We start from the raw sequence: 14624 nt of genomic DNA, 5'->3' as shown, positions 1-14624 counted from the left end.
GGTTAAGTGAGGTATAAATGGTGCAAGACTAAAATGGTTAAGTGAGGTATAAATGGGGCAAGACTAAAAAACAGAAAAAAAAACCAGAGACTCCAAGAATCCAATGAGAGGTGCATCAGAAAGGACATTCAACAGGAAGACATCATCTACTTTCCAGAAAATCATGCACTTTGTCACATCTCAAGTGGAATACTTAGTACCTGTAGGAATTTTCCTATTTAACATAAAAACTTCATAGTGATAGAGTAACACTACTATGAGAAATACTGTGAAAAATATTAGTTAATGTTCTTAATTTTGGAATTTCTTGATATGTCTTCAATAAAGTAGACCACTGATTTAAAGGAAAAAGAAGGCATCACAAGGTAATAGTTAACCTCAGAAGCAGTTTAGGCTGACAACACAGTAATATAGATTAGAAAGTGAGCACTTCACCACATTTCTCATTCCCTTATCACACAGGAAAGTGATATTTTCAAGGCAATCAACAAGTCATCTACAGCCACTCCTTTTTCTCCAGTACTGTCTGTCAAGCCTACCCATACACCCTTATACTTAACTCAAACACCAGCAGCACATGCATGGGAAAATCAGCAGATAGTCAAGACCTGATTTGTGGCAACTGGTATGATTAGTTTTATGCCACCAGTGAATGGCAGATTTTTTTTCTGAAGGGCATTCCTAGTCCTTGTAGGTGTGTTTTTCCTTCTCAGGAAGATCATCCATAACCACTTTTTTCTCCACTCCCAATGAAAGAAAATGTTGCACTTCTAGCTGACAGGTGAGCACCAACTTCTGACATGCTTGGCTTTCCTCTGGCATTCTGCATTTAGGTGTTATCACGGGGCCATTTTGCTGCTGACATCACCTCTGTGGCAGAGCTTAGCCTGTCTGCCAGTGCCCCCTATTTGGAAGAAACCCTCCTAAAGGATGGTGTATGAGCTACTCGCAGCATTCCTCCCACACTTCATCTTCGACATACAACAGAAATATTGCACAGGAAAGGCCACTCCCAAGCAATGGAAAAATGTGTGTTTGTACACATCACAGTTTTACATTTCTTTTGTTTAACTGATGGTTTAAACAATGACAGGAACAATTGTTAACGCAACTTACCTCCATTAATGGCAACTTCCCCCAGGCAGTTATTTGGCACTTTCGGAGCACAGCGCTTGTGACAGTTGAATCTACAGTCTGATAAGTGAAAAAGGGAAACAGCCAAATTATTTCTTTTTCTGTGACACAATTATATTTTCCCTGCTACTCAGCCTATAGCTATCAGGCCCTATCATCTCACTAATACAAGTCGTATGTTCAGAGAGTGTGCACTAGCCCGGCTCCATGCTGCCTGTCAGTGGAAGGGACAGGATGAAGATGCTAGAAACACATTTCTGAGGGGAAAAAATGCCTTTCCAAGGGTAGCAGGGTGCAGCAGCACTACAGCAGCCAAAGTGGTGCTCAGCTCATCTAGGCAAGTGATGAGGAGACACAAATGCCTGGCTCCAAAGCCAGAGCTGCCTTTCCAGTGAAAGAAGCAGAATGGGCTGCAGTGTATCAGCTGCAGTTTAAGGAACTGACTACATAGGAAATACTGATGACTGAAAATTGAAACAGGAGAACCCTAGCCAACAATTTTCAGTGAGAAAATATTTTTTTTTTATATCACAAGGCAACTTCTGGACAGCTTCCAACTACGGGTTCCTTCAGTCCTTTCCATATTTTTCAATTTATTTTTTTTTTACTCCTTTCTTATGTGTAAGTTCCACTTCATTATATGTCATGGGAATTGTTTCCTTTTGGCTTATGAACACATTTTATCTAAACTAAGAGCTGTAAGTTACTAACACACCAGGAAAACCAGAGACAGAAAGAAAAAAAATTCTAAGGCTGTCCATACCTTGCAATTATTTAAGATTGATCCAAACACCAACTAGAGGTACAGGAGTGCCAAAGTACAGATAATTTTTTTTTTTTTTAAATTAGGTTAATATTTGCTTAGATCACCAGGATTCAAAATGAACTGAAATAGGTGATGCTTTGATAGATATTTTATTTTAGTTAAATTGCATCAGAATCACACCTTAAGTTAAATTAATGCAACTTTGAATTTTGCAGGGTTTAAAGAAGTAGCACAAAGTATACTGATTAATTTTATGATAGTTATTATTTATTGTAATAGAAGGAAGGTGATTTTAAGCCTCCATTAGCCACCATTCCAACCCCATAGTATGCACAATGCTTTGTATTTACAGGCTAAGGCTGGCCAAGGTGAGCCAGCAATCCAAGGGGCCTGACTCACTTCAGCACCTACTAAGGTATACAATGTCATGACACTTGAGAGCACATTAGTAACACTGAAAAAATGTGGGTTTAAATTCTCATATAACCCCATCCTATTTTACTTCCATTACAACTTCCCCAAAGCACTGAGCTGCTGAGGCTCAGGCATATGCTTCTTCAATTTACACACAGGACTTGGTAGATAAACAACAATGAAGATAAGAATATAGTCCATTATGTTAACTATTCTCCTGTGAGCACAGGTTCCCCTATGCCAAATACAAGATCATTTACACCTGAATGAAAAATGTGAGCTATTGCACATACACCAAAGGGTAAGAATGAACAGCCACGCAGCCAGCTCCTACAGAACACCAATTACTGTAATTTTGACTGCAGCTTAATCCAGTGTAATTGTACATGTGCCTACACGCAGACAGTTTAGTGAGGAAATCATGAATAAGGCTACATAGCAACCACTCAAACACTAATTCATTAATTTTATTATGCTTAGCTTTTATGTTCCTAAAGGACATTTACTTACCTTTACACTGCAAACCCTGTCTAAAAAGCCCTTTGAGAAGTTTCTTGCAGTACTGGCAAACTGTTGGACGTGTGTAGGAGTGGATGACAAAAGTATGAGGCACTTTAACTTTAGACAGTAAAATCTTGTCTAGTTGAATAGGCCGTCCAATGTAGGACTGTGAATTCGACCTCTTCTCTCGCCCCGTGTATGATTCTGATGGTGTCTTTTGCTGTAAAATACATAAAAAGGAGTTTTGTATTCATTTTGTAAAGACTATCATATTCATATATTCCCTCTCTTCAATAACACTGTCATATGTGATAAAAAGTCATGTAAGTGCCTTTGAACACTAATAGAACATGCATCATGCCTCTCTCAAACTGCTTTTGAAAAATTTGGATGCTATTGAACGCCTTTGCCAACACTACTATCATATACTTTAAGTTGTAACTGAAACAGGTTTTTATAAAAAAAATTAATCAAAATTAAAATGCTCACCAAAATTTCTTAGAAAAGCATTTTACATTGATAAAAACCATTTTTACCTCTTATTTTCTATTTTCCATCAAAAGTAATTTTTGAAGGCTGTATTTTTTGTATAAACATTAGAAAATTATTACGTTACTCTGTATGCATGTAGGTAAATTACAGAAAAACTGTTTCTTTATAATTTTTGCTACTGCTAACCTTACTACATTTAGATTATGCACAATAGATCACAACAGGTATTTAAAGGTGTGTGTGTGCATATATACACACACATCCTTTTAAATACTTACTATGTATATGTATATATATATGTGTATCTCTGTGTGTATATATATATATATATATGTGAGACATACAGTTTAAGGCATGAAATCCAAAGAATTTCTGGAATAAATGAGTTACCATATTTTCTCTATTAAATTTAGATGTACTTATGATAATTAACTCAGAAAACAACTCGCCTAGAAAACTGCTTTCTTCTAATACATACTGTTGAGAAACAACCAAACTACACCCACAATTAACACTGAAAGGAGAAAAAAAAAGAGAAAATGCAGCTTGATTATTTAAAACACCTTCTCATTATTATCCACAAATAATCAGATAACTGAACACCAGAACACAAATCATTCAGAGTGAGCCTGCACAGTTCAAAAACTGTAGTAGATGAAGCTTCACGTAGACATTAACTTGAAACACTGCTCAGATTCAAACGCATAATGCTATAGAAATTCCTCCATCTGATTACTATTTCCCAGTCATGAAAATATAGAAAAATACATTTTTGTATGCTTCTATCTTTTGGAGTAAAGAGGAATTGAGAAGCCATTTTAATGGTAGAAGAACCTAAGGAATTAGTTTCCGGCTTTGCCTTCACTGTGTATTTGCCATGGGGGAAAAAAAATTTCTTCCTTACAACGTTCATAAAGATTTCTTGCTGCAAAGATGAATTCTTTGATTATACTGTAGAATTAGGTGTCTTTTCCAAGAGGCATAAAGATCCACTGCACTAACAGTCCTTTCAAATAAAGGAAAAATATGCAAAATACATTGTATGAGCCGGGTACATATGGCCACCACAAAGAAACTAGATTGAAAGAAGAAAGCATCTGTCTTTTCTTTATCACAAATAAAATTGGAAAAATTCTGAGTACATAGTCTGATATTATGGGTTTATTACTTCCTGAGGTTTAAATCTTCATGCTCTGCAAAGCACTTGTGCATATTAAAAAAATCCAAACAATTAATTCGTCTCAATTTGAGACAACATTTCTTCCATATTTATTACCTACTAATAAAATTTGCCTAATATTTCTAAGGCAGATTGGACTAAATTTTATGAAGTCAACATGGACAGGCTGCAAAATGGAAGGCAGAAGACCATCAGGAGAGAAGAACGAGCCACATATTCTGCACAAACTGCATTGCTCAGCTAGTAGGAGCTGCCTGGAAATTACAGCTCTCAGTGTCTGTGGACGGGGAAAAGCTCACAAGGAGCAGTGAGAAACAGAAGTGCAGTTCTGACAGTTTTACGCCTGTGTAGAATAGAAACAATTTTGGTCCAGACTGATGCTACCTCATATTCCTACTTAGTGCCTTACAAGTTACAGCCTCAACCCTACCCTATCCTGCCCTACCAGAAAGTTAGGCCTGAGTTTGCTCTTCAGTGTCCACAAGAAGAGTTTTACTTGCAACATACTACAATTTAATGTACATATTTTCTTTTTGAATTAAAAAAATCTGAAAGGGTTCTTACTTCTAATCACTACTTGCAATGGACATTTGGTGGACATGTAGTGATGCTAGTCTCTTAAAATGAAGTTTAACTGAAAAAGAGTGAGACAATAAAAGCAATCATTAGAACTCTTTTCCTTACATAATGTCACTGCAACAAACTAGTATTTCAGTTTACCATTCTTATCACTAGAGCTATTTCTTGACAAACTTACCCTTGACTGCAGTAAAAGTGATCCAAATATTTCCTAATGCTATAATCTCTCTTAGAATCCCGACTAATATAATCTAAATTAAACCTATTTTCTATGATCACTCTTTGTCTTAATTTTCCAAATTACTGCCTAATCAAAAATTATTTTGGCAACCAAATACTGCAAAGTCCAAATTATTTATACCTAGGTGACTTCATGCTTAAAGGATTTTAGAAAACTGGTTTGGCTGTTTTCCTCACCAAATGCCTTGCAGATTTTAGAAATTTCAGCAGTGTTGCTGAAATGTACTGAGACTAATCTTGGGCAGTTATGATTAACAGAGAGAGACGGCCTTCCCTACAGCTTTGGCTCCGACCTAGATGTCTGATCAAATCTCAGGTGTGGTACAGTACAAGTATGGAGCAAACTATTTGCTTTTTTTGCTCAGATTGATGGCAAATTTTTCAGTTTTAATGTGCTAGTGTATGTTTCTGAGAAAATGTCAGGTTGAACAAAAAGTGAATTCCAGATGCTCTACATTGAGTTGATTGTTTCTGAGATAACTCTGAAACAGTTACTCATCATACCATCAGCCTTGATCAAATAGAATTATGATTAATAAAGCTTTTATTGTGTTGTTTGGTAGGGTTCTTTTCTCAAAATTTGTATTAGTCAATGCACAGTTATAATTTCTGAAATAATTACTTCAAGTCTCATTTCACATGGCTGCAAAGCTGTGTTCCTGAACAGACAAATAACTAAGCTTTTGTTAGTAATTCGTAAGTGTTCTCTACAGCTCAAGCACTAATGGATACTAAACAAAACATAAAACTCTGGAAAACCTACTGCTAGATGTCAGTCTTCAAGTCAAATTTATAGAGAAAAGTATTTCAGCTTTCCTTTGCCATTCCACAAGTGCTGGGCTGCTACGTGCCAGCACCGTAGCACACCATGTAAGGAACCAGCAATTCTCAACTTACAGTGACTTAAGGTCAAGAGGTAAAGCCAAGTTTCACCTTCTCCCATGCTAGAAAGGACATCAGAATTCATGGATCTGGTCTCACTCCTGTATGCCCAGTCCTGATATGCCTGACTCCATTCCCTCCCTCTTGCAGCCAGAGGCAATGCGCCCCTGGGTCCCACTCAAAGGTAGCAGGGGAAGGGAAGCTGCTGACAGATAACTCATGGCAGCAGCAGCTGGAGCATCTCCCACACCCTCTGATGACTGACTGATTAGCTGGAGCACCTCCTCTCTCTTGCCAGATAAGCTTCTCCTCCCAACACTGTCTGAAAGTCCTGTCAAGATCCCTCAACTCTAACTTCCAGCACTCCCAGCATCAGATGCCACAATGTTAAGCCCCTGAAAGCATAGGAAACCAGGAACTATACTATTTTCACTGGAAAAGCAAGAATCTCCTCCACAAAGCACCTCCTCCTTCAGCTGGTGTGCCTGGTTTGTTAGAAAGATAAATGAGTTTTTCCTGGTAGCCAGCCAGACTACTGACTCAGCAAGTCTGGAAACTTCCCAGGAAATGATTGCTTAACCAGATTACACCATGGAAACTAACAGCCTGCACAGTTCCAAATACTAAATAGTCCTTTAGAACAATCATCCCAGCAAGGTAATCTATACTTTAAGAGCTCAAGAGTATGATTTTTCAAGTGACAACAAACACCAAGAAATGTGTGTATATGCTGAATACTGGACGGTCCGACCAAGCCAGTGACACTGATCACATCCAGACACTTCAATAATGTTTTAACTGTGACAATATCTAATAGAATCCAGTTTGCTTACTCTTACTTTGGGGAAAAAAAGAAAACGTTTAGGTTTTTTTTGGTTTTTTAATTCCAAAAAGGCAGATGTGCCAATCTTTTCCCCAACATGGGGCATTTCCCACGACTTTTATTTAACTGATGGCTTGCTTCTTCGTCTTCTTGTTTAATTTCTTTGAATTTTTGGAATACATTGAAGCCCCTCATGTGAGTTCTGGTGAGCTTTGTTGAAAGCTACTAGAAGGCACAACAATTTGTCTAATTAGCCAGAAGCACAAAATCATTGTACAGTCATTGCAGGAAGAAGACAATCCCCCAAAGGTAAAAATAGCTCAGCAGATCTTTCCTGTCTTTTCTACCTTGTCCAAATACACTGCAAAATTACACTGCAATTAAGAAACTGAAATAAATACTGACTTCCCCACCAATGGATTAAGCTGTTCCTATTACCTGGAGGAGTTTGACCATCATGCTGCATTCACATCTATTCCTTCCAGGCACAGAAGTGAAAGAAACTGTAGGGAGATGCTGAAGGGACTAATGGGAAGCAATAAAAGCTGACTGCTTGGACCCTGTGGGCTCTTGGGAACAAAGACAAGGACCAGCTCTGCAATACAGCTGGCTGCATGGACTAGTCTAAAACATAAGAGAGACTGCTGTTTGCCTCACCCCTTTTAAAAGGTTTTGACAGTCCCACTAAATACATCCCAGGGATTCTGAAAAGCTTTACCAAAACATTCATGTTCTGTAAGAGTCAGAAAGCAACTACTTCCATTTTGGCAATCATGCTTGTGGAAACATGCTCAAGTCAGTAAGCTTCGCTCAGAAGAGATCAGGCCACACAACCTATACTCTACTAAATATTTGGGTTTTTTCCAAAACTTACACAAAGAAGTGCTAACCTTTTGCAGGCTCAACATCTAAGACGTGTTGCAACATTATTCCTGTAGTTTACACTGAGATATTCAATCAGAAATAACAAAAGTATTCCTACAATATTGAAATGTTTGCCTCAACAAAAGAATAAATTTTTACAATCTAGGGATTTTTATTTACTTGGACAACAGAGAAAACTGATGTCTATTTAATAAAAAAACAAACAGCAGTAACTGTTTGGATGAAGTTTTATTTGTAGTGTTGAAATAGACTTGTTGAAACATGCATTTCCTTCCCATATTAAAGGCAGAGGATAAAGTCTTAATATGTTCACACACAATTTCCTCACAGGAAGCTACTGTCAAGTGAGATGCTAGATATCTATGTAACCACAGGAACTCTGTTTTTAATGCAATGCAAATGTTGACTTTCTTTTACAAATTAAACTATGTGACTGCAATTAAGTGAATTCAAAGAAACAAATCTTCAGTTAAATATACTGAAATACCACACTTAGACTGCAATCAACTGTGTTGTCTTTCAAGGCTTCTTGCACTCCTCTCCAAGTCAAGTGTATGATTTAATCCCACAAGCACCACAGTTAGATAGCTATGGTCTGAAAAACATTTCACTTTCCCATGTGTAAACACATCAAAGAACTGACTTCAGTACAAGCTGTTTAATATTAAACTATCCACAGATGGCTATTATTATATACACTGTTCTTCTACTCAGACATCAATAGCAGCAGACAGTGGTTTGAATGCTCTGTCTGTAACCTGCCTTATTTTGGAAAGTATCAATAGAAGATTACTGGGTTTCAGGAGGCATTGTAGGACTATGCTGACTCCTCAGAACCAGGGGGTTCCCAAAACAAAAGCCCTTTCTTTTTGGATTTGCTAATACCAGCAGCCATAGTAAGACTTACATGGCACAAAGCTTTTTGTCCAGCATGTTACAGACACAAGTTCATTAAAAAATATTAGGTTTATTTTGATCTTGTATCATGTACTTCGTTTAAGTATATTAATTAATAAGTTATTTCCATGGAAGTATCATGCAGTATTAGAAGGCCCACATCAGAAGCCAGACCTGGCAGCTTCGTTATGCTTGCTGAATAAAGCTAATAAAAAGGGGAGACAAAGCACACATGATGACTCAAAGGTATCACAGCCAAATTACAGTTCAATACAAAACCCTTAAGATAGTCTTTGCACTACTCTGATTTATCCTTCCATATAAAATCTTGGTGCTTTTCCCCTGCCAATGCCTGTATAAATGTGTCCCATCTGTCACTGTCTACATACCATCCTTACCAAATCAGGGATAACTGACGTGTCTTTAGGCTTAACCATAGACACTGGTTTGGAAAGTTTTGGGTCTGGACAGAGGAGATATAGACAAACCTACCAGGTGAGGCCTGCAGTAAGTTTGGGGGCAGTACTATGTTACCAAAACAAAATAACAAGATAATATATTAGAAGGGAGGGCAAGCACCATTGAACACACCTAGACCAGGTAATGGGAGATAAAAGCTTGTGCTGATTCCAATTATTCCTCAAAATAATGTTTTGAGATCTTTTACCAATCCACAATAACCCAAATAATCATGAATGATGTCTCAGAGATACAACAGGGAAGTGAAATGTGTGCTGCAGCATTTGGCAATTTTCAATACTGCTAGTACTTAGAAACTACAAGAACCTAGCTCCTAATTTTCCTTAGATGTACCACTTTGAATATCATAGATATGCAACACTTCAAGAGAATTACATTTGAAATACTTCTTGATTTTGACTTTTAATTTGTTTAACTATTTTAAGTTATTGTAAAAAGGCAAGAAAATTTAAAAATACATAAAAGATTGTGGAATTAATCAAAATTCCTATATTCAATTTTCAGTGTCTGATTCACTGAGCTCTCGATTCTTAGTTCTGTTTAGTGCATGACCCTGCATTCACCTGATGCATTTGGCACTAATCAGTTCAATTACTCAAAGCCTCTATTTCACCTTCTATTATTTTTAAATAAACTCTAGATTTTGGAGCAAACTCCAGGAGCTCTATCTTTAGGGGTTTTATTTAAACATATGGGCACAATGAAAGCAAATTCCCATTCAGACAGAGAGGAATGTGCAGTGTGTATCACTGGAGCATGGAAAGATAACTTGAGGGTGACAAGAATAAACATAACAGAACAGTATTAATTCACAGTTAACTCAAGTGCCTTCAAAAGAAAATATTAATTTTGCCTTTGAGGATCTTTGGTCTAATGAACTCTACTTCAGCCATTAGAAAAGGACTTGTAATTAGGAGTGGTTTAAGGCACCAAGATGCCCTCAGCTGCAACATCCCAGCTCTCTCTTATTCCCTCCCTCCAGGGCCTTTATTTTCCAGTTCAGTGAGCTGGGGAGGGAGTCCCTGCACAAGACTGTAGGGACTGAACTTGGAAAAGCAGATGCATCTTCTGCAGGAGAGTAGAAGACAAAGGCCTCCTAGAGTGGCTATTTCTGAGTCACTGGAAACAAGGACTCCTTATTTCAGTGGGCCACGACAAAAGGGCATCTCTATTAAGTGTTGGGTGTGAGGGAAGAAAGAGAAAATGGCCACCCACGACTCAAGACAATTCCCTCCCAGAACATCTCCTGTCCTAGTTCTGCAGAATCACTCTTCTATATATAGCCAAAAAGCCTCAAGCCAGCTCTGCTTATAACAAATCTACAGAGGCAAGCTGCACCTGGTGCTTTGTATTCTGTCAGTGATACAAAAGTAGTCTTTTCCACTAAAACTATATACATTTTAAATTTTAAATTATTTTGCAAAAAAGAACTGTAAATCCTGATTCTTCATCAAAAAGCAAAGACAGTATGTAACATTCCACTTACCTATGCCCCATGACACACATTACTCCTATTTTAAAAACAAAGCTCAGCTAGACTTTTTCTGAAAAATCACTTCAAGTGTGTTTATAAAATGACCTTACTATATTTGTTACTTCTAGTACACAAAACTTCCCAAAATAATGGAAACATATATTAAAAAATAGAAATAAAATACTATTGTGTCATATAAATATAGTTTGAAGCAAAACCATAGATAGCTAACATCTTTTTACAAGAAGAATACGATTTTGGTTTTCCTCCAAATACCTTTTTTTTTTCACACCTATCTTTAATTACTGCTACTTTAGGGTAAACCACCATCATCCAGATTGGTGGACTTATAATTTATCAGACTGTATTTAGAACACAGTTATCTTAGATGTTACAAAAACTGGTTTATAGATATACAGTTTATATTATTAAACAGTATATACTGGTTTATATTTATATATGCTTTATGGATATTATGTGGAGCTGGAATTCTGGGCCACACAGTAAGAATGTGTGTGTTTTAGGAAGAAATAGAAACCTCATCCCTGCAAGTGTTCAGTGGGGCTCTGAGCAACTGCTCTAGTGGAAGATGATCCTAACCACTGTAGAGAGTTGGAAACATAGGATCTGTAAGGTCCCTTCCAACCTAAGCCATCCTATGATTACAGGAAATAAAGTTATTTATTTCAAAGAAATAGTTGTTTGGCCACGGAAATCTTCATTTTAGCACAACAAAATATTCCTCAGACTAACTATGCTTTATTTCTAAAATGTAGTGTTTTTAACATGTGCATCCCAAATACATGCTGCAAGGGAAAGAAGCCAACACTTCTTAGTTTCGAAAGCTTTTGAAACTTTAAACAAACCAAACTTCTTTAAAAAATCCAAACTGAAAGTCAAAGAGAGCAACCTTTGAAATGAATCACCCACTTAAATTTCTTTTTTTTTTTTTTATTTAGACTTGATACTCTTTTTATATAGAGCTGTAACTTATTTGTACAATGTTCATGAAAGAAAGAGCTGTCCCAGTGGTAGTATGGTGTATGCTGGTGAGCATTTGAATGTGAGATTTGTTTCAGCTTAAAAATAAAATGTTTATTTTCTACTCCAGCAAATTACCAAGTCCCGAAAGTGAAGGCAAATTTTTTCCCCATGTGTTACTACAATATAAAATAAGGCTTCAGTCTAACCAATGACCTCTTTGATGCCAACCAAATGTAAAAGTCACTTTTGTATTGAAATATTTTAATGTTTACTAATTTTACTATTTAGCATAAGAATTATGATCTTCACTTTGGAATCTGGACTTAAGAAATCTGATTTAATTTCTGCATGCCTTCAAATTCATACTGATAATCATAAAAGAGGATGCTGCTAATAGCATGGTAGGGAGTAAATTCAGTACATACCTCATAGCCAGGGCTGACAGGAGACTGACAGGTAGTTGGAAAGAAGAAAAAAAACAGAACAAAGAAATAAGGGGGAGAAAAAGACAGAAAATAATGTTATTTTAGAAGCAAGCATGAATGTGGGAACATATTATACTCTCATTCTTTTTTATAGAATAAATGCTTAAAACGGCATTTGAGCTGAGACATAAAAATCTGGGTTGCATTGTATCCTCCTAGTTCTACTTTGTTTTTAGTATTTCTGTTGATGAGTTTTATACTACTAAGTTAAGAATCAAAAGAAGATTTTATTCTTTGGAGGTAGATTTTTAAAGCTGTACTCAAATACAGTCCCCATTCAATTTTCAGCTCAAATGAAACGTTTTTTGGCTAATGAAAACATTTATACCCAAACTTAAACTGTTTCTGTGGTTCCCTATGCAAGGATAATTAAAGTATAGGTACATTTTGCGCTATTCCACACTACCCTGCCTCAAAGATTTTTAGATTACAAAATTTCAAAAGACAGGACATAACTTATTCACTTTATACATGCCATTTCCAGAAGGCAGGCTTACATGCTGTGTCTCCTATCAGGTGCACACAGCACGAACAAAAAAATAAGAAACAACTCAGTTTGATAATTATATCTTTATCAAAGATCTCCAGAAATTATTCTTTCTCAACTACTCTGACTCTACATGGTAATTAGAGGTAAAAATACATTTTAGTCCTATTTGAAGAACTGATAGCTGTAACAGAGATTATCGTTTGTTAGCAGTGATTCAAGTAACACATCAATATTATCAATGAATGGTACACTTTTATGAACAAAGTTGATATTTTTCAGTATATTCACACAGACTGTAGAAAAATGAAAGACATTCCAAAGTGCATGGTTTGTTTGGCATCACCATATGAACTGCCATAAAACTTATCTCATAAGCACTGGAGAAGATAGGAGTCCAAAGGACAGACCTGGTACATGAGAACTGACAAAGCTTATGCCAATTAAAAAAAGCAGGGTGGGAGGACAGGAATGGAAATACATTTAAAGGAAAAAAAACTAAACAGAAAAAAAGACATATAGAAGCCATGTATTAGAGCATTTCCAAAAACCTGGTAAATGATACCAGGATTTCATGAAATAAAAGTGAGATAAGAAAATTACTTGACTTCTCCAGGCCCATCCCTTCACCTACTGCAAATATATTTTCTTTGGGCATGCACGTGTGTGAGCACGTGTGATGTTCTGAATCATCAACACAGGGACTCCAATGTTTACAAGGTCTCAGAGAAGTATAGCCTGCAGTATGGACAATACTTACTGCATCTCTTCACTGGCAATTTTAATGCTGTCAAACATTTTGAAATATATAGCTTTGCAAAACAGGTGTTTTGTATAAGAATGTGTCAGCAAAGAAAACAGTCATACAATTTAAAATGTTTTCAAATTGAAAAATTTTTGCTACATTTTAACTGTACAGTGAAGTGAATATTTATAGATGGTATACCAGGATGCTCACTCATAAAATATTGTTAAGAATTTTTTTTAAAGATGAGATCAGAATTAGGGCCAGTCTTCCTCAAAATTTTCTGTCTTGGCCTAAGTAATTTCTGACACAACCTGCTGAGAATTATGATTAATCCGTAAACATTTGTTGCTGTAGTTTGCAGAACTTAAGCACCTTACTCATTTATGCAGCTTTTCAATTAAAAATAAAGATTCATAATGTTAACCTTAATTTCCAAGTAGCTTTAGACTAATGATAATCAGTAGCATAAGTACATAATTATGGTTCATAGACGGTACTGCATCTAACACCATGTCTACATAATTTGCAATAGTGTCCTTTTAGTATGTCAAGTTTAATAAGTTTAATATTCTAATTGAGAGGAAAACATGATAATTGTTGTGTGTACTTATAAATTCTTTCCTCTCTTTTAAACCTTAAGGTTTTCAAAACCTTCACTTAGCAGTGGATTCATTTATATACTGTGTAAAATCCTAATTATTCAAGTATATTATGACCATGAGTGCTAAAAAGAATAAACATGCTATAAATAAAAAATAGGTACCACTGTCACTTATTCCAATCAACATTTTGCTTTCCTTTCAGAAAACTAATATATAAATGAATATACAAGTGCACCATATGTTTACGTGCTTTTGTGTATACTGTACATCTATATATACCTCTATACATCTAAATACAGACATAAAAATACATTCACCACAAAGAGCCATTTAAGGATCTAATGGAGATTTCTGCCAGTCTCTTGCGAACATCCAGCCAAACACACAGGCTCCAACGAATTAATGACAGACCTAACTGTGGCAGACACCCAGTTTAGTGCTGTGGTGTCTGGGTCACAGCACTCTAATGAGGCAAACCTTTCCTATTCAATAAGCCAAGGGAAACAATGGCCCGATACAGAAGAAATTCAACATCTAGTTCCAGAAGAGATTCTTCAAGATCAAGCTACTT

The 14624-nt window shown here is 36.3% G+C and overlaps 1 protein-coding gene across 2 annotated transcripts in view; it reads right to left on the bottom strand.

The window, feature by feature from the left end:
- PRKD1 (protein kinase D1) overlaps positions 1-14624 on the bottom strand; it is a 116153-nt gene that overhangs the window by 26937 nt on the left and 74592 nt on the right. The window contains exons 5-7 of one of the 2 annotated variants that reach the window (XM_063160447.1): positions 12157-12180; positions 2825-3035; positions 1117-1194 (exon numbers count right to left, since the gene is read on the bottom strand). In XM_063160447.1, the coding sequence (XP_063016517.1) occupies positions 1117-1194; positions 2825-3035; positions 12157-12180 (313 nt within the window). The remainder of the gene's footprint in view (positions 1-1116; positions 1195-2824; positions 3036-12156; positions 12181-14624) is intronic. The other variant, XM_063160448.1, reaches the window with a different exon arrangement.

Source organism: Melospiza melodia, chromosome 6 (genome assembly GCF_035770615.1).
Source record: "Melospiza melodia melodia isolate bMelMel2 chromosome 6, bMelMel2.pri, whole genome shotgun sequence".
Classification (NCBI taxonomy): domain Eukaryota; kingdom Metazoa; phylum Chordata; class Aves; order Passeriformes; family Passerellidae; genus Melospiza; species Melospiza melodia.
This window is presented reverse-complemented; position numbering and strand designations above follow the sequence as displayed.